Source organism: Pan paniscus, chromosome 3 (assembly GCF_029289425.2).
Source record: "Pan paniscus chromosome 3, NHGRI_mPanPan1-v2.0_pri, whole genome shotgun sequence".
Lineage (NCBI taxonomy): Eukaryota > Metazoa > Chordata > Mammalia > Primates > Hominidae > Pan > Pan paniscus.
The window spans coordinates 90,841,188-90,863,084 of record NC_073252.2 but is presented as its reverse complement, the minus strand read 5'-3'; the positions used below and the strand labels follow the sequence as shown (position 1 = coordinate 90,863,084).

The 21,897-nt window shown below is 35.1% G+C and overlaps 1 protein-coding gene and 1 pseudogene across 5 annotated transcripts in view; one reads left to right on the top strand and one right to left on the bottom strand.

Annotated features, from left to right (window-relative positions):
- The window catches only part of GRID2 (glutamate ionotropic receptor delta type subunit 2), a 1,507,251-nt gene that overhangs the window by 973,072 nt on the left and 512,282 nt on the right, over window positions 1-21,897 (bottom strand). For 2 of the 5 annotated variants that reach the window (XM_055111630.2, XM_055111631.2), the window contains exon 1: window positions 14,064-14,130. The exons of the other annotated variants lie outside the window; for them this stretch is intronic. In XM_055111630.2, coding sequence (XP_054967605.1) covers window positions 14,064-14,130 — 67 coding nt within the window. Of the gene's footprint in view, window positions 1-14,063; window positions 14,131-21,897 lie in introns of those variants that run through there. 5 annotated transcript variants of the gene reach the window in all.
- On the top strand, window positions 14,168-14,708 carry LOC106634712 (small ribosomal subunit protein RACK1-like; annotated as a pseudogene).

The following is a 21,897-nucleotide window of genomic DNA, read 5'->3' as shown; positions in this document are numbered from 1 at the left end:
CTCCTCGACTGAAGCACTTCCTTGGCAATACTCTCACAGTCTCAGTCATTGGCCTTCTGTGCAGCCAGCAGCAGGACCTAGACTGAACCCTTGGTGTTTTGATGACCCTGTGTCTTCCATTTTAAAATTTCCTCAAGCAATCTTCCCTTGAAGATTTCGATTTTCTTTTGAAGAAGATTTGTGCTTTACTGTTTCAAAGATTCCTCTTCTATTCCCCCACCTATTAGATTATTACATTATATTTCCTTTACTATGGGACTATTTTGTAGTCTATGTGGTTTACCAAATACTAAACTAAGTCAATTAAGTGCATTTATATGGTCTATTTTAAATTAACATTTGTGTGTGTGTGTGTGTCTTTAATTATGTTTACTAGGCTAGGGCCATCTTTCTACTCAGCCTACATGCTCTAATATCTCCTACACCAAAATCCTTTTCCTTGATATTTCTGCCTCCTTACATTTTCCTAAAGTAGAAATGGACATGAAAATTATTTGTAAACTGTAATATATAACAATGCAAATATTTTCTGGTTTTTTTTGGTTATTACTTATTCATTCAAATATGTATTAAGCGGCTGCTATTTGCCATGTACCATCCAAGTGGTTCCCAAACTGTGTTCATCAAATCCATTCAGCTTGTCATATGAGGTCAAAACTATTTTCTTAATAATACTAAGATGCTATTTGCCTTTTTCATTCTCATTCATGATTAAACAGTGGAGTTTTGAACATTAGCTCTGATGGCTAATGGAATGTGTGCTAGTATATTTCTTAATTTTAATTTTTCAGCTTTAGTTTCCACTGTGCTAAAAATCAATAGCTATAATCCGCATACACCAGAAGCCAGCAAACATTTTCTGTAAAGGACAAGATTGTAAATAGTTTAGGCTTGGCCAACCATATGATCTCTGTCACTACTCAACTCTGTCGTTACAGTGAGAAAACAGCTATAGATGATACAAAAATAAATGGCAGTAGCTCTGTTCCAAAAAAAGCTATTTACAAAAAGAAGATACTGGTTGTATTTGACTTGCAGGCTACACTTTGCTGACCTCTGATATAAATGAAAGCTCTTTTGGTTCTCAATATTTTTTAAGAATATAAAGGGTCTCTGACACCAAGAAATACAGAAACTACCATAGAAATATTCCACAATCAAATTAAGCCTGTGATCTGCTGTCAAGGAGTTGTCTAGAGGGAAATTTGGACACAATATATTGGGATTCCTGTTATATGGACAAAGTGAAAGACAATATGAAGTGTGAAGGGGAGTGTATACACTCATTACCATTAAAACAATTTTTTAAGGTTTATATGTATGCATACATTTGTGTATGTAAATTTTGGGAAATGTAGGGAAGGAAATTGTCACAGGCTTTTATCTAATTATTCTCAAATGTTAGTGGCTTCAGAATCACCTGGGGGTAAGAACTGGCATGGGGGGTGGTCCCATATTAAAAATTCTTCTTATGTCTGGCATTAGGCTACAGCCTATGAAATCTGCCTTGTCAACAGGACCTCATACAATTCTGATGTAGAAGGCAGTAGGTAAAACTAATGTACAGCCTCATACGTATGAGAAACAGCATAAGCATTATCTGTAGAATTTCCTGAACCAGAACTTCCTCTGTACTAGATAGACAGACAGATAGATAATATAAACAATTATAAACATTTTTATAATATTCTTACATGCCTCTCTACCTACCGCTAGCTACTTTTAGCCTATCTGACTTTATTATTCAATGTCTTTATTCTCTTACGCAGCCTCCAAAAATAATTAATGTATGCATAGAATGCTTAGATTATCTTCCTCCTTCCTACCTTTGTTTTGACACTTTGAGATACTTTCCCTACCCTCAACCTCATCTTCATTTGTTACCTTTTTCTTTTTACCTCTTTCAGCTGCTTGTTGTATTTTTTATTATTCTCAACCCTTGTTTTGTCTCCTTACAGTAAATTTTACTTCACATTGAGCACTGCCATATCATATTAAAATTTTGTGATTCTTTGACTTATTTAAAATAAGTTCTCAGAAAAGTAAATCTGTTTCAATCTTTGTTGTATTACAGAGTTTCTGATACTATGTAGATATTCAACCCATGCTAACTGAATTGAGGAAACAGGGTCTCATCATACATTTCCAAGGCAAACTAACAGGGCAGTTTCACTTGATACATTATCAAGAGCTGTGTTTTATTAAATCTCATTCCCAGAACATTCTGCACATGTCTTTTCACGCTTTCTCATCCCTTATTCTCCATCCCCGTCACAAACACTACACAGACCTAAATAAGTATTACAGGCCTCATTAGGATAAAAATGCAGTGTCCAGAAATCACACAAAGAAATATTAGTACTTCCCAACCTACCTATAGCCAAGTAGTTCTCTAAAGCCTTTTCTACATTTGAAATAATGTGTTTAGTTATTGAAAATCATTTGCTTAATGTCCCTCTTCTCTGATGCAGTATAAGCTGCTTGAGGGTATAAACTGTGTCTGTCTTATTCATTACCATACCCCAGTAATGCAGTGCTTGGCTCATAAAAGACGTTTGCATACTGCCTGATTAAACGACAAAAATTCACAATCCCTCATTTCTCCATCTCATAAAAGGACTAATCTTTATGCTAGAATGTGGAGATCACCTATAGACAATATTCCACTGTTATAATGCCAAATGACAACAACACATAAGGCTTAAATGAATACAAAGCAAAATGAAAATAGAAACATTTAAACTCTTTATGGTGAAAAATGGTTTTATTATCTTTGCCTGAGATATGAAATGAAATTCCTTAGACAAAAGAAAATATATGAAATAAAAATCAAAAGAGAACCTCCCATATTGTTGAAGGAAATATTGATGATATTCATTGGAATGGCAATAGCTTTTGACACAGTACTAGCATTTGTTTCTTACATTGCAATATAAATATAAAGGTTCAGGGGAAATCCTTTAAGTTGACACTGACAAGGAAAAAATATTCTCTTAACCAACTTTAAGTAGATATTACTCTATCATAACTGACAGTTTCAAATCAATGCTGCTAAAAAAATGAATTTGGGACCTAACTTATTTGACATGAATCTATCTGATTTCAACAGGTATCTGTAAAAACATCCTTTAAAAAAGCAGTTAGTTTTCCATGTCATGATGGCTGCTCCTGAAGAAGTTAAAATGTGCTGGTGTTGGCTCAGGAGTGATCGTCACCCACAGGAAATTAACTGGAGGAAGATTCTAGGAGGCTCAGTGCTATGCAGGAGCCTGTTACCACGGCCACCAATAAGCTAACAGTGGAAGTTGCTGCCTAAAACTATTCTTTTTAACATCCAAGATTTTGAAAATAGTTCATCCTTTCACTATGCTATTAATAAAAAGTCATAATACAATTTTGTTCTCAATTTATCTAATATTTTAGGGTATGGTAGATAATGGCAGTCCTTTAGAATTGGTTATCCTTTTATTCTTCATCTGTAGCTGTTATGTGATGGTAAAAACTTGCTCATGTTAGGTAGGGCATATATGATTACTTCTGTCTGAATAAGAATATTTTAAGTCATTTGTTACAGAGAAAGAAAGATCATCAAGTGTCATTCCTGAGCTATAGGGCAACATGAAGTAATTTGCTGAATTGTTTATTAACATTATTGCCACTGTTATGACTGGATGAAAGAACAGATACTCATTCCTGACAGCCCTTGATGGGGTTTATGGATGAAGTACATGTGTCAATACATCCCAGAGTCTTGTATAACTTTAGACTCTACTGTTCTTTATCACAACCTGATTGTATTAACCAATATTTATGGAAAACTACTTAAAGTCCATGTCAGATGATTTTATTACAGACTTCCCCTGCTCCTATGGAAGTATGTTGACAGTCTACATCGTGCCCTTGACTTCAACTCAATCATTAAGAGCTATGGAAAGTTATCCTGCATTGCTGTGGCTCCTGTTAGTATTGTTCATGCTGTGTTGAATTACCTTTATGCTTCTGGCTTGCACTAGCATACACTTTAAGAAACAACTGTTGGACATGCCTTATTAAATTTATTCTAGGGATTTTATAAACATAACATCTACCATATCTTTCAATATACCTTTTAAAGTCAGTTTATATTGACATTTCCCTACGACCTAATTAACGTCTTATTTCTTATGAACACTATGAATACTGTAATTGATAAAAGTGAGTTCATTACTATATCCACTTGGATGCATAGAGAAAAAGTGCAGGCAAATAATAGGACTAAATAGATTTCATTTTTATTTTATATTATTATTATTATTATTGTGACAGAGTCTCTGTCGTCCAGGCTGGAGTGCAGTGGCATGATCTCGGCTCACTGCAACCTCCACCTCCTGGGTTCAAGAGATTCTCTGGCCAGGTGTGGTGCTTCACCCTTGTGATCCCAGCACTTTGGGAGGTCAAGGTGGGTGGATCACCTGAGGTCGGGATTTTGAGACCAGCCTGGCCAACATGGTGAAACCCTGTCTCTACTAAAATTACACAAATTAGTCAGGCGTGGTGGTGGGCGCCTGTAATCCCAGGTACTCTGGAGGCCGAGGCAGGAGAATAGCTTGAACCCGGGAGGCGGAGGTTGCGGTGAGCCAAGATTGCGTCACTGCACTGCAGCCTGGGTGACAGAATGAAACTCTGTCTCAAAAAACAAACCAAAACAAAACAAACAAAAACAACAAAAAAAGATATTCTCCTGCCTCAGCCTCCCAAGTAGCTGGGATTACAGGCAGGTATCACCACATTTGGCTAATTTTATTTTTTATTTTTTTAATTTTCAGTAAAGATGGTGTTTCATCTTGGTGGCCAGGCTGGTCTCCAACTCCTGGCCTCAAGTGATCAGCCCGCCTTGGCCTCATAAAGTGCTGGGATTACAGGCGTGAGCCACCATGCCCGGTCTCATTTTTATTTACTAATCTTTCCTTTTTTTTATCTTCATAAGTTGATATTTGTATTCTCTTAATACCTTACTTATTTTATATATTTACATATAAAGCATGTTAATAGAATTTGTGGCCAATATTAATAGGTATTACATCCTTTTTATACACTAATCATTGCTGAAACAGTCTTTTATGCACTATATCATTAATCATCAGAGCCATGTTAAGATGTAGGTAGCAGTTATGTTCTATTTACTTTCTTATTTTGGGGGGTTTATTTATATAGTTGTATAATTTACTTCTTTATATAGCAAGATGGGGTCTTGCTCTGTCTCCCAGTCTAGAGTATAGTGGCATGATCTCAGCTCACTGCAGCCTCAACCTCCATGGCTTAAGTGATCCTCCTCTCTCAGCCTCTCAAGTAGCTAGGACTAACTAAGGCATGTACCACCACCCCCAGCTAACTTTAATTTTTTGTAGAGACAGCATCTCCTTACATTGTCCAGGCTGTTCACAAATTCCAGTGCTCAAATGATCCTCCTGCCCCAGCTTCCCAAAGTACTGGGATTACAGGCATGAGCCACCATGCCTGGAATCATTTTATAGATAAGGAAAATAAGCTTTCTGCCAGTTAACTTGCTCAAAGCCATGCAGGTTTGAAAAAAAAAAAATGAAATTGGCATTTGAATCCAGGTTTCTCTGACTACAGAGTAAAAGTGTTTAACTTTATACTACAGCTGGATCTCCAATCATTTAGCTCACATTTTTGTTGAGTTGTACATTACCTTTTTAATCTCATTGTCATTTGGCATCTCTCAGACCAGCCATTAGTAATTAGGGGAGCAGCTCTTTGGTTTTCTGTGAAGCATACTCACTCATATTCTGAAAAGTCATTCACAATCCTTTGGTTCTTTGGTAAATTTCTATTGCTTTCTTTCACAGTGATATAAAAGAATAGACATAAAATGATGATATTCATTTTACATGGTCTATTTTTTGTTACATGGAATGCAAGTTAAAATTCAGAGTGGGAAAAAATGCTAGAATCTTCTTATATAGTAACAATTTAAAAACTGTCTCTCTCCTTCCCCTAGTCCCTTCTGTTTCTCAATATCCCAAGGTATATCAGTTTAAATGTCAGGCAATATGGCATTGAAACTATTGTCCTTTCAGTGGCACTAGAAGATAATGACAGCTTAACCATTCTATCTCCTCCTGAGAAAGACATAGGCAGCCTTGAATGGCTGTCTGAGAGAAGGGTTAGATGACTGCTCTATGATATGTTCTGTAACTACACAATGAATTATTGCAATACCCAGATACTTAAGTGGAATAGCTTTGTTTTCCTCTTAAAGTGATGAAGACTGTAGACCTAGGGAGAATAAGTATTTTTGCTTTAGTTTAAATAAGAGTGTAATAAAACCATAAAATTAGAAAGAAAACAACTTAAAGAATAAAACTATGAAGAATCTCTTAGTAAACTCAACAGAACTTATTTCTTGGCATCTGCCCATAGCAGTCTGTGCTGAGAACAGTTATTTAACTTATGACTGTTTAAAGATATTTTTAAATGAGAAATAAAAAATGTGTTTTGATAAAGTTGGATTATTAATACTAAAATAATAATAATAGTATGCTTAAATAAGGAAAATTATTCACGATAAAATAAAAAATATCTAGAAGACAGTGAATACCTTGGAACATAAAGCAAAGTGGTATCATAATGAATGATTAATGCCATAATGATGTTGGCATGTTGGTATGGTTTATGCACCACAAAACGTAGGCTTAGCTCAGTTCACTTTTTAGAGAACATAGAAATATTTTGAAGTAAGACATAAGGAGTCTTTCAGAATAAAAAAAAAAAAACAATGTAAATCCCAGTTGTCCTACTTACTGCATGATCTTGGAGAAATAATTTATTGTTCTTAGCCTCAGTTCATTTTCTGTTCTTAAATGTAACTGGACACTGTTTTGAGAATTATATTAGAAAATATGGGAGTGTTTATGAGTCCCAGGCTTGCTGTAGGTGTTTCCTCAGTGCTAGTTTTGCTTTTTTTTTTTTCAATTTTATTTTAAGCACTGGAATACATATGTAGAATGTTCAGATTTGTTGCATAGGTATATATGTGTCACGGTAGTTTGCTGTACCTATTAAACCATCTTCCAGCTTTTCAGCCCCACATGCATTAGGTATTTCTACTAATGCTCTCACTCCCCTTGTCCCCACCCCTGACAGGCCCTCGTGTGTGATGTTCCCCTCCTTGTGTCCATATGTTCTTATTGTTCAACTCCAACTTATCAGTGCAAACATGTGGTGTTTGGTTTTCCATTGCTGTGTTAGTTTGCTGAGAATGATGGTTTCCAGCTTCATCCATGTCCCTGCAAAGGACATGAACTCATTCTTTCTTATGCCTGCATAGTATTCCATGGTGTATATGTGCCACATTTTCTTTGTCCAGTCTATCATTGATGGACATTTGGGTTGGTTCCAAGTCTTTGCAATTGTAAATAGTGCTGCAATAAACATATGTGTGCATATGTCTTTATAGAATGATTTATAATCCTTTGGGTATATACCCAGTAATGGGATTGCTGGGTCAAATGGTATTTGGTTCTAGATCCTTCAGAAATTGCCATACTGCCTTCCACAATGGTTCAACTAATTTACACTCCCACCAACAGTGTAAAGGCGTTCCTATTTCTCAACATCCTCCCCAGCATCTGTTGTTTCCTGACTTTTAAATGATTGCCATTCTAACTGGCATGAGATGGTATCCTGTTGTGGTTTTGATTTGCATTTCTCCAATGACCAGTGATGATGACCTTTTTTGCATATGTGTGTTGGCCCCATAAATGTCTTCTGACAAAAACAAGCAATGAGGAAAGGATTCCCTATTTAATAAATGGTGCTGGGAAAACTGGCTAGCCATATGCAGAAAACAGAAAACTGGATCCCTTCCTTACACCTTATACAAAAATTAACTCAAGATCGATTAAAGACTTAAATGTAAAACCTAAAACTGTAAAAACCCTAGAAGAAAACCTAGACAACACCATTCAGGACATTGGTATGGGCAAAGACTTCATGACTAAAACACCAAAAGCAATTGCAACAAAAGCCAAAATTGACAAATGGGATCTAATTAAACTAAAGAGCTTCGGCACAGCAAAAGAAACTATCATCAGAGTGAACAGGTAACCTACAGGATGGGAGAAAATTTTTGCAATCTATCCATCTGACAAAGGTCTAATATCCAGAAGCTACAAGGAACTTAAACAAATTTACAAGAAAAAAACAAACAACTCCATCAAAAAGTGGGTGAAGAATATGTACAGACACTTGTTTGCCTTCTTTTAGTTACTTATACCTGTTTCAACATGTACTAAAATAGAGCATAAAAAAAGCTAACAAATTTTTGAAAAACAATGTTTTTCAGTGTTGATTAACATTACCAAAATCACACAAGAGAAAAAGAAAAAAATGTAAAACTTCATTAATTGAGTTAATTGGGGTGAGGAAGTTATCATCTGTAATTAGTTAAAAGTCAGAAATGTAGGGCATTTATAACCAAATATGAATTTATTTCCTTCAGGGCTATAAAGCAATATAAACCAGTTATTAAACAATGTTGCCAAAGAATGATTCTGACAAATCTACTTTAATGAAGAGATAAGAAACACATAATTAGCACACTATTCTATACAAGTGCTCTAGTAGACTGCTTAGACCAAGTTGTTTTCTTAAATAAGTTAAGCAGTTTCATCTTAAGTCCCTACCTAATCCAATTAAAACTATTAATTTACTAATTCTATCAAAGGTAATTTTTGTCTATCTATCAAGTGCAAATCTATTCGCAGATTTCTACAATAAAGTCATTATGAATTCTGAATAAATTTAACTTAATAAACTTTGGTTGCCAGTGACTGGTAGAAGAGTCAAAGTGGACCTGGGAACTAAAATCAGTATAGTCCTATTTTGATTTTAGCAACTCAAATGTAATCGGCTTTGGTTTTATTTAGGTAACAATCCTTGACCAATATTACCAATTACTTGAGGAGTTGTAGGGGAATACAGTTTCTCAGACTTTTTAGTTGGAGATTGAAGTCAAGAAAGCCTAGCAGGAAGTTCCTGCAACTGAATCTGCAATAGGAATTCTTACATATCTATTAATCTGATCATTTGTGGAGATATATTTTGACATTCTCAACATTAACTATCAAGTTAACTATCAAAATTGGTTACTTAGCTATAGATTCATACCAAACAAATGACTTGACAGCATATTCCTGCAAGTTTAAAAAAGAAAGAAAACTGTCAGCAATATAACAAGCTCTATGTTAAATAATTTGAAACATAAAATAGCAAACTAGATTTATTTTAGCTAAAAGGAAAGTGCTTATATGCATCTCTTCATATATCATTCATTCATTAATTCATTTTTTTATTCGTTGAGCATTTACACTGCTTTGTACCCTCTTAAGGGCATCAGATGCAACAATTAAGTGTGAGTCACTGCCATGAAATGGCTTCTCTGAAATATTCGTGTCTTGGCTGGAGAAAAAAATCATATTTAAGATAATATGATTAAAAGCTATTTAGCATTTAAACAAAACCCAGTAGTGTGAAGACACTACCAGGATGGTAGAATATCGGGTCTTGACGGGGCTGGGAGGTGTTAAACACATAAATGTTTTAACAAATAAAGACAGAAGGGACATAGTAACAAAAATTGACTCCCTCCTTTTTTTTTTTCTTTTTTTAATCTCAGGATCCCTTTACATTGCTAAAAAGTATTGAGTTCTCCAAAGAGTTTTTGTTTATGTGGATTATACCTGTTGATGTTTATTGCACCCAAAATTAACCTGATAATTTCCAATATATATGCTTTTTCATTCATTAATAGTAAATTCATTAAACGTTAATATAACTAACAAATATTTTTTGGATAAATATAAATGGTTTTAAATAAAATAGAATAGTTTAATTGCCTAACACTTGCAAATCCCTTGGTATTTGACTTAATAGAGGATAAGTGGATTCTTTTATCTGATTTTCTACTCAATTTGTTAAGAAACATGAATTGAAATATGAGGAAGGCCCAGCTTTATACAGGAATGCAACTGGAGGGGAGAAGAGTATTTCAACAGCCTTCCCATATAATTTTGGATATTTTTGATGAAACATAAAAACTCCTATCTCAGTTAGAATATGGAACCTAAAACATATCAATGAACTCTTCTCAATGAACTCATAGTATCCCAAGGCCACACCATGAGAACACTTGGATATAAAGGAAATAACATTAGATCAATCAAACCAATTACCAGTCTATAAAATCAGATTGCCTAAGTCTTTCTAATTGTTATATGAAAAACTCATGTTGTAATACTTGACATTTTAAATCAGCTGATTTGCAAATCAATATAAGGTTTTGTACAAAAGTACTAAATTAATTTAAATATGTTGGTTATTTTATACAGATAATTATAAATTGTCACATTCAAAGCTAGAATAATGTAATGCAAGTAGTCTAGTAAGCTTAACTGCTATGATTCATGCATTTGACAAATATCTATCAAGAGCCTTCTAAGTCCTAGGTACTATTATGGATACTGGACATGCAGTATGGAACAAAACTGGCAAAAATCACTTCTTTTTGGAACTTACATTCCAGTGGGAATAACAGACCACAAATGAGATAATTAATTAAAAAATGAAACATGTTATACAGAAGTACTGTGGACAAATATAGAGCAGGAAGGAAGATAGAAAATATGGTGTGTTAGGGATTGCTGGTTGGAACGTCATTAGATGGTGCATCCAGGAAAAGCCTCAATGAGAGAGGAAGATTAATGTAAAGAGCAAAAGAGTCTTAGGAATCAATCCATGAAGCTATCAGGGAAAAGAGTTTTCAAGGCAGAGGATAGCAAGCGCAAAGACCCTAAGTTGGATGCATACCTTGTCTGTTTAAATAAAATGGACAAAGAGAAATAAGTAGGAATGAGTTCAGAGAAGGTAGGAGGAAAGGAGGAGACAGAACAAGGGCAGATTACATAGGATTTCTAGCTCTGAAAAAGGACTTTGGCATTTACTCTGAATGAAACAGAAAACTACTGAGAATTTTGAGCAGAAGGGTGACAAGATGCCACTTGTGTTTTAACAGGATCACTCTGGCTGCTGTACTGAGTACTCACTGAAGGAGTGCCAAGTTGGAACACTCAGGATACTTTCAGCTACAAGTAGCAATATATCAAACCAAAAGTGGCTTAAGCAGTTAGGACATTTAATATTTCTCCTAACATGGGCTCCAGAAAATGAATTAAGTAGTTCCCCAGTGTTGCTAAGAACATGAAGGCTGTTTCCTTTTTTGCTGATGGCACAATGTCCAGGTGTCTATTGAACATTCCTTCAGGCCTGCATATGGGCTGCCTTGGCTCCTTGCATTACATGCTATTTTGACAACATGGTTTCTTTTGGGGGCGGAGGTGGCTCTCATTTATATGGGAATAATATGCAACCTAGCTTACTAAAATATCTACCTTTAAATACCCATATGTGAATGGGAACAGTATGACCAAGACTGGTTTTAGCCTTTCTTGTGTCATGTCACATAGCAAATAATGATAGAGGTATGAGATGTTGGAGCAAACAGACAAGACTGCAGAAGCCTGGAGGTGTTCTGTTCATGGCATTTGGCCATGTTAAGACTCACTTCGCTGTCATGACAGCTGAAGAATCAATGTCTCAGCATATTTGTAACCCTCCTCGGTGCCATAGCACACCTGATAAGCAGAGCTGCTGCATATGTTCATGTAACTTGGTACTTGGCCAAGAGTTTTAGTAGGGGCTGAAGTTCAGTCTGGATTCTTCTCAACAGACTGTGAGCCCCAATGGAAGGTGAATTTTTTTCTGTTCATCATCCTTGAGTTCATAGGATGATTTTTTATTGTAATTTGCGCAAAGGTTCTCTTTAGGCTAGTTGTACCCTGGTTTACTACTGGTTTTTCATCCCTGGGCATAATACATGAACTAAATCAGAAGAAGAGGTGGACGATTGTTTGCAAAGTATCTAAGTGTCTGTCATGGAAATATTTCTTAAATGGGCAGATATATGTTAGTACTTTAAAAAAATTTTTTATTTATGTATTTTTAATTATACTTTAAGTTCTGGGATACACGTTAATACCTTTTTATTAAGAAATTTGTGGATATGAAAAATAAATTGTGGATTATAAACTTTCATATATTTATCTGGTTATCATATCATTATTGCTATAGCATCAATGTGTTTAAGAGTTTTTCTAACAACCTATTTTGATTATTTTATTAATTACAAAGGAGCACTTCATGGGTTTTCCTAAAAAACAATATCTAAAGGTAAAGTTTAATGTTTATAGAGGCAATTTAAAGTTAATTTCTTAGTCAATCCAAATTCGTAATATTATTTATACAGTAGTTTATGAGTAGATACATCAGCAATTAACATAAACTAAAAGAGTAAACTTGTTACACATAAATGCAAGGGGAATGGACTGATAAGAGACAAAGGCAGAGCTTTGAGGTGGGTCTGATAATTATAATTTTCTTTAGTTTTTTAAAAGAGCAATTAATGGCTTTCAACTGTTATTAAATTTTGAAATTAATAAGTTTATTTTCAGAAACATGTTAATAATTAATTTATTATTTTGAGAATATAAAACGCTAGCCATGAAACTAGCACCCAAGACAGAAGTATTTTCTTAGCAAAAAAGGGTGTCACAGGTACCAGGGAATAGCTGGCAAAAACTGCTAGAAACAAACAAACAAAAGAAATGGGGAAAAAATCATAGCTACTACACAGCAGAGACTTAAACATTTGGAGATAATAAAAAAGATCATATATTTTTCAAATACACAAGTAATGATAAATTTTAATAACCTCCAACAAATATAAGAACCTAATGATATTTTATGGATTCTATTTAAAAAGGAAGAGAACCTCAGCCTAAGCAGGCAAAAATGCCTTTATCTACGTCTTTCTTAGCCTACAGGTCAAACTCCTAACATTCCTGTTCACCTGGCCTAACCTTCATTATCTAGCTCAGACATTTCAGAGATGTTTCACTTCATCCTATCTCCCCTGAATTACCAGCCAGATTGAAGATCCCTTTGTATTAGATATTATCCATAATATTAGTTATTAGGCAACCCCATAGACACCATCCCTGTTCCTACTACCACCAGTCCCTATTCTAAATTTCATTGTCAACACTGGAAGGAATTACTGATGGGATTCAGAGTATTCTGGAGTCATCACAAACAGTTCGACCTGTCAGGCACTGGGGTGGACAATGCACACTGCTAGGAAAATAGTCACATCCTTCTTTTATTTTGTGGCCATTTTTGTATCCATGGTAAGATAAATAAACAAAAGGGCTTAGAAGGAATTTCAGAGTTTATCACATTAGCACCTCTTTACCAAACAACTAATTTATCTTATTACTGACACACTAAAATTAATCATAACTTAAGGAAGATGTAAGATTTATTTTATTGTGTGATGATCTGCATACATTTTTAATCTAGAACTTTTCAGTGATTGTTTCTAATAAATATAAATACTATTCAGTTGACAAGAAGATGGATTGGAGTTTTCTAGTCAAACAGACCCGTGTTGCCATCCAGGTTCCAACCTTTCTTTCTGTGTGACTATAGACAGCATAATTTGCTTCCCTGAGCTGATTTCTCTCATGTCACCTATTATGGATTCAATAAGTTATTAATGTCCTTTAACAAATTTAGCAAATATCAATAGATCAGTCATGTACAGGGTGCTAGGGATTGGCAGCAAATAAGAGATAAGCTCTGTATATTTTAAATATAAAAGGCTGCTTTTTTCATTACTTATATATTGTCAAAAATTCTGCCATGAAATGTTCATAGTTCCTAATTTTAATCCTTGTACCAATTGGCAATAGACAACTTCTTTTCTCCATATATATGTGACTCATAAAGGGCAAAGGGCAAACAATTCAACCAGCTCCAAGATACTTTTGTACATAATTACCTTCTCCAATATTGCCCTTCACATAGACTCTAAATTAGTGAAACTATTCCATCCTATGCCTATATTTTGTATTTTTCATGTATTAAAATTTCCCTGCTTGGCTTACTTTTTTGTGGCAGGGCTGTGGCAGGACTGGCTGTGGTGTTTGTCCCTCTGGTCTCTCTGAGTGGCATCGTCATTGCTGCAGTGACACCTGACCTCACCACCACCATGACAGAGCAGATGACCCTTTGTGACACTCTTGAAGGCCACAATACCTGAGTAACCAGATCGCTAGTGCCCTGGACATGATACAGTCCACCTCTTGAGACAAAATCATCATCATGTGGACATTGAACAGGGATGAAACCAACTATGGCATCCCACAGCATGCCCTGGAGGGTCATTCCCACTTTGTCTATGACAAAATCATCTCTTCAGGTGGCCACTTTTCCCTCTCAGGCTCCTGAGATGGAAACCTGTGCTTCTGGGATCTGACAAAGGGCATCACTATGAGATGATCTGTAGGCCATACCAAGGACATGTTGAGTGTGGCCTTCTCCATTGACAACCTGTAGATTGTCTCTAGATCCTGAGATAAAACCGTCTAGTTATGGTTATAACCCTGAGTATATACAAATACACTGTCCAGGTGGAGAGCCACTCAGAGTAGGTGTCTTATGTCCACTTCTCACCTAACGGCAGCAACACTATCACCTCTGTAGCTGGGACAAGCTGGTCAAGGTACGGAATCTGGCTAACTGCAAGCTGAAGATGAACCACTTTGGCCACACAGCCCATCTGAACACTGTGACTGTCTCTCCAGATGGATCCCTCTGTGCTTCTGGAGGCAATGCTGGCCATGCCATGCCATGCCATGCGATCTCAACAAAGGCAAGCACCTTGATATGCTATATGGTGGGAATATCATCAATGCCCTGTGCTTTAGCCTCAACTGCTACTGGTTCTGAGCTACCACAGGCCTCAGCATCAAGATCTGGGACTTACAAGGCAAGACCACCATAGAAATTAAGCAAGAAGTTATCGGAATCTGCAGCAAGGCAGAGACTCCCCATTGCACCTCTCTGGTCTGCTGATGGCCAGACTGCTGGCTACATAGACAATCTGGTGCAAGTGTGGCAGGTGGCCATCAGCACCTGCTAGATATTTATGGCAGAACTTTAGGTTTCTTTCAACTGACTTTCTGATTTAAAACAAAAAATCTTCCTACTTTAATCAATATTAACTTCCCCAGCAGTGAAACATAAAGAGATGGGGAGAAAGTATTTAAGTGGCTGTTCATATTATGAAACACAGTTTTTGCTTGAGTTGCCGGACTGCTTAGCTTGAGGACAAGTTGGAAATGGAAAAAGGAATCACTGCCTTTTGGTCTTGCTATGTGTGTTTTATTATGATTGAGAGAATATTACTTAAAATAGCTTTTATGGTGCCTTATTGAGGGGGTGGGCTATATGCAGGCAGATTCCAACACAATTTGTAAGTTGATCACAGTAGAATGATCTGGTTTTCTTGTATTACATTAATGAATGTGGAATGCTTGTAGAATCAAAAATATTATTTTAAATTTCTGTTTATGTAACTCCAGGGTATTAACTGAAATCAAGATCAATTACCTAGTAATATGGTCAAATTTAAATCTTAAACACTTTTGAGAAACTTAAAAAACACAAACAGCTACAAAAATACTGTAACAAATTCTTACATAGAATCCATGATTATCAATAGAAACATCTCATCATTTTAACTTTATCTATGAAATAAATTAAGCATGACAGATAAGGTTGTCAACCATTTTGTTCTCTCTTCTAATCCCATTCTCTCATTGCCAGAGGCGCTGACCATCCTAATTTTGGTGTGCTTCTTAATGTCGCATTTTGCTCCACATATTTTTGTATTGGAATTATTTACAAGAAGCACTCATTACTTTAGAAATAAACACAATTTTATGAAATATCTGGCCTAAATTATGTTGAATTAAGCCAGTTAAACATATCAATTCAAAATATCTACTTTTGGAGTATACCTAAATTTCAAATTGGCTATATATATGGTTATTTAAATGTATCAATTTCTTTATCACTGTGTTAAGTAAAAATCACAATATTTATGCATAATTCCGTGTATAAGTTGTTTATAATTAGCTGTTTTATCTTAAGTATATATATTAGAGAAGATGATTATAGTATTGTTTCTAGGTTATTTTGTTAATTTGAAAATCAGATTAGATTTTTAGACATCTAATTTGATATTATACTGATACAAGAGAATAGGAATTTTGTACAATTTAAGATTATTAATTATAACAGGATAATTTTAATAGATATTGATTTCCATAAAAATTGAACCTGAAATTAATAGAATGTTGAAGATACTTGTATATACATCACTGTTGCCTGAAATATCAACCGTAGTACAAAAAATGCATTCTAAATAGAACTGAAGAAGTTTATCTGCTGAAACGAGACTGCAGAAGACATTATGCCACCTGCTATTTCCAGGGTATTTATAGGATTCTGACATTCTCTAAGCTAAACACTTTCTATAAAGTTCATTGCAGCCAAGACTACTCACTTCTAGTAAGTACCATAAGCAAACCAGAGGTTGCATAGTGCTGTTTTCTTTCTTTGTTTTCATTTGCTGCTAACAGTGTTTTGAGTCATTCTGACTTTGGTAGAGTTAACTCTGCCTGTTTGATATTTTGAGAATTTTTAGGTTTCTGCTATCTTAACTGTTTCTCTGACTTTCAGCTTAAATCTAAAGGCATTAGAGTGCCCTTTAGAATCCCTAAGATCTACTCACACCGAGTTCATAGCATTGCACTGGTCCTTTTGCCTACATATTAATTCTTAGTTTCTAGACTTTCAACATATTCCAAATAAGTATGTGTGTCATAAAAGAAGCATTACATTCAAAGTTAGAAGGGAAGGATTCTTGTCATAGCCCTCTCCCCTAAAAACCAATAAACTTTATAAAACTCATTAATTCCCATGTCTCAGGGCTGTGGGCAGAACCAAATGAGAACTGAATGTGAAAGTCTTTTAATATGCAAAGCAGAGTATCTTATGTTGTCATTTGTCAGTTCTAGATTGTTTCAAGACAGTGTCTTTGAAAAATGAGATTGTAAATGGTACTACGCAATTGGTAGTTAACTCATCGAAATTCTACTCATCTGAAAAATATCTGATGCTTAGTAAAAGAAAGCACATTATAATTCTCACTATTATTCACATATTATCAAAACAAGACAGACTTTTATCATTTCTCTTCATTATGGAGTACTAATAATTTATAAGCTTATTGCAATTAAAACTGCCTAATACCAAAGATTACTTAACTGCAAACAAGATATGAAAAGAAAAAAAATATTTTAAGCATCTGAGCAAAAAATATATCTCTAATTTGTTTTTGTCATCTATGCTGTCGTAGTAATATCCTTTCCTGCAGTTGGTAGTCAAATATTTCCACAACATAGTCCTATTATCATTTTTCAAATTTATTTTGTTTTTTTAAATAGTAAGAATGACCATTAATTAAACTGACTCCAAATACTAAGTATTTTGCATGCTTTAGTTTATCCCCATCTTACAGGAAAATAGAGATTTCAAGAAGTTTAGTAACTAGTCCAAGATCACATAGTTACTGAGTGAGGCTGTTTGGGTTTTATCCTGCCCATGTGATTCTAATATTCCTTTTTAAACCCTATTCACTCTTCATGGCGCCCCCATACATGTGCCCTTCATTTTAGTCCAGTGGTTCTCAGTACTGGCTGCACATTAGAATCACTCAGGAGCTTAAAAACTTCTGATGCCAGGACCCCTCTCTCAGCAATTGGGGTTGAATTTGTCTGTGGTGGAGATTTGTGATGATGTCTGAGCATAAGTTTTAAAACCTCCCATGGGTGACTGTGATGTATAAACAGCACTGAGAATCTCAGATTTGGCCAAAATTATCCACTTTCTAGATAATTCTTTGAATGATAGTATGCTTTCCTATTGCCGTAACATTTGCTCATGCTCATGCTGGGAGTAAAGTTGCCTAGTTTATAAAACAAGGGCTTTGGTGTAGGATAGAAATAAATAGTTCTGATTCAGTGCCCATTACTAACCTATCACAGCATTCAGGTATATACAGTGAGAATGAAGCTCTTGCAACATAAGCTTCTTCATAAATATTTAAAAATGAGAAAAATTATATGCTATAGAATTATTGTGAAGGGTATATCAAGCAGATAAATTACAGATACAATTATATAATTTGGGCTTCAAGATATTATTCATGTAGAAAACATGCTTCAAATAAGTATTGCAAAAGGGTAGTTGTCCATAGGCAGAAATTCATTGAGTATATTCATATGCGTCTGATATAACCTTCATGTTTGCCTCACACACCCAGAAGAGACATGAAGTATGAAAGAGCACTTCCAGAGGGGCTGCTCTGGGTGAGGTAAGAGATTTCAATGGTATAGCGACTCATCAAGTTAATATAAGAAAGGTTCCTCTGACTTCCTCATATATTTGCCACTTGCCCATTTACTTAAAACTAAATTGAACAGCTAATAAGTTTGTGAGCAAGATCATTTCCAAGCAATACACCAAATCAGACTGTTAACTGTCCATTAGTATAGGCAAAATAGCTCTTATTAAGTTGGGCCTTCGTTTGTAATGCCTTTTCTCATTCTACCTCCACCTGTCAAAATTCTCCATCATTATCTTTCAACACCCATCTCAAATGCCGTTTTTCTTTTTTAATGTTTCCTGAATACAAAGATAATAGCTAACGACACTTTTAGTCTCTCTTGTATGGGTGAAGTTGAATACAAAAAAAAAGAAGGAATCTGTATTATTCATTCATTCATTCAAATGTAATTTATTGAGAACTAACTATACACTGGGCAAGAGGTTATGATTTTTAAAATACTGTTATTCTGCTTATCAGTTTATAGTTAAGTGGGAATAACAGACATAAAGTTCACAGTTGAAGTTTAGTGTGACACCTTAGATAATGTGACACCTGAGATAACAGAAACAGTTGTGGATATAGTGATAACATAAAAGACAACATGATTATCAATATCTCATATGTAGATGTGTCACAAAAGGTTTCACACAGATGAATATGATTGAGGTCAGTTTTGCAGCATCTTTTGGATAACATAGTTTTTAGCGGCAAACATAACATTGGCCTGACTCTACCACTTATAATTCTGTAAACTTGGACGTGAAATAAAACTTCTCTGTATCTGTTTCCTCACTAAATTGCCATAGAACTTACATTAAATAATATGTGTAAAAAAATTGGCAAGCCTGGGCGCAAGGGCTCACACCTATAATCTCAACACTTTGAGAGGCCAAGGGAGAGGATCACTTGGGCCAAGGAGTTTGAGACTAGCATAGGCAATATAGTGAGACACCATCTCTCCAAAAAAAAAAAAAAAAAAAAGCCGAATATCTAACAACATAAGGTAAGAAGCCATCAACAAATCCCAGTAGTGTTGATACAAATCAATTAAACATTATTATAATGGCATTCCAGATAATATATAAGATTTGAAAAAATAAGGAAGCATAAAAAACAATCTCAAGGAATTGTCAGCAATTCTCATAAAATTAAGCATTAGATGTTTATGAGGAGATATGGCCTTATGAGAGATATGGCTAGACAGGTAGGTTACGACTAGAACTTAAAGGTTTTGGTAAGGTCATCCTATGGATAAAGTCATGTCATCTAGGATAAGTATAAACTTTATCCTGAAGGCAATAGGAGTAAGGTGTATTGAGAGAATGGCATTAAAAGTTTTGTAGAGAGGAATAATATGATCCAATTATAATTTTTTAAACCCACAGCAATGTAGCTGATAAAAGCAGGGATAAAATGCAGTGAAAAACTAAATGAATTAAGCCAAATAAGAAAAAATATATAGAATTGCTGATATTTACAGTTAAAGAAAATTTTAAGGGTGAATATGAGGAAGGAAACATACTAAATTGAATTTTAAAAGACAGATTGAACATGACTTAGTGGCCAACTGGATGTGAATGTGAGTAGTGTAGGGTTAATGGTGACTCCTGGGTCCCTGAATTGTGTAACTAGGTGAAGGTCATTGAAGGTTTTAACCATCCAAGATGGTTAAAACATGGGACTAGATTTTAAAGATAGTAGATGAAGTTCTAAGGTACATGAAGGGCAGCTAGGTAGTTATGTACAAAGTAAACCTTAGAAGAGAGAGAAGAATTGCAGATACATGCACACTATATCCCTGTTTTTAAATTTAACAGTTTTTATTTATTGTAAAGTTATTTCTCCTCAATTTTCAATACAGCAGAGCTTTGTAAGTTGTTAATGAGTTTAATCTTTTACTAAATCCACAAAAACTCTTTCATAAACTAGTACTATTAGAATCCCCATTTTCCAGAAGAGTTATGTAAACTTTAAACAGTGAATGAAAAGGTAGAATTTGAATCTAGACCACATGAATCAAATGCCAGAACTCTTTTAGTAGCAAATATTTACGCATCATTTCTTAGAAAATACTTAAGATATTTGTAATTTTTGTAATTTTAGCATACTTAACCTTCATTTGCAAACACTCCTCCCTTCTCCTTGTGGAAACCTTTACCAAACTCTGACATTTATTTTGCCTGGCTATATAACAGACAATCAGTATACATAAACCTGAAAACAAGGAAACATTCATTAATGTATGAGCAATAATAAGGTTTTAACGTGAATAAATTTGAAGACAAATGGGTTAAAGTACCTTAGGCATAAATGGGTTAAGGTACATCTTTAGTAAAATGTACTTTTTTTTTTTTTTGGTGAGACAGATTTACTCTTGTTGCCCAGTCTGGAGTGCAATGGTGCGATTTCAGCTCACCACATACTCCGCCTCCCAGGTTCAAGTGATTCTCCTGCCTCAGCCTCCCAAGTAGCTGGGATTGCAGGCATGTGCCACCACACCCAGCTAATTTTGTATTTTTAGTAGAGATGGGGTTTCACCGTGTTGCCTAGGCTGATCTTGAACTCCGGACCTCAGGTGATCCACCTGCCTTGGCCTCCCAAAGTGCTGGGATTACAGGCATGAGCTACCATGCTTGGCCAGTAAAATGTACTTTTAAAAACAATATTGCTCTTTTGTTTGTGAGGGGTTTTTTTTTTGGTTGGTCGTTTTTTTGGCTTTTTGTTTTTTTTTTTCTTTTTTTGAGACAGGGTCTTGCACTGTCACCTTGGCTGGAGTACAGTGATATGGTCACGGCTCACTGCAGCCTCCTGGACTCAGGTGATCTTTCCACCTCAGCCTCCTAAGTAGCTGGGACTACAGGTACACACCACAATGCCCAGTTAGTTTTTATTTATTTATTTATTTTGTAGAGATGAAGTATCATCATGTTGCCCAGGCTGGTACTGAACTCCTTTGCTCAAGCAATCCCCCTGCCTCAGCCTCCCAAAGTATTGAGATTACAGACATGAGCCACTACACCCAGCCCCAATGTTATCCTTTAAGTATAATAAGATTATAACATTTCAGAAATCAACATGTGTTAGTACAATATTTTATAACATTCAAAGATGGAAACTAAAGTAAATTTCCTATACCTACCTTTATTTAAATTAATAGGAAAATCAATGTGTGGCATAATCCTTTCAAAGGTAGAAACTTATATTTTTAACTAGTTGATACCAAGACTTGTCATTTGTCTTTCTGATGTTTAAAGTAGCTACCTTCTAGCTTTCAGCAAACCCATTTTATTAATTTTCAAATTGGCCACTCATAAATCAAATATTGACTTTATATACACCCATATATGCCCACACATGCTCATACACTTACTAAGCACAATAATGTGCACTTATGTAACACAGTTATCTTTAATGCTTAGGATATATCTTGTGCACATAAAATGTCAAAGTTTATATCATATTAATAAGAATATGATGGAGAA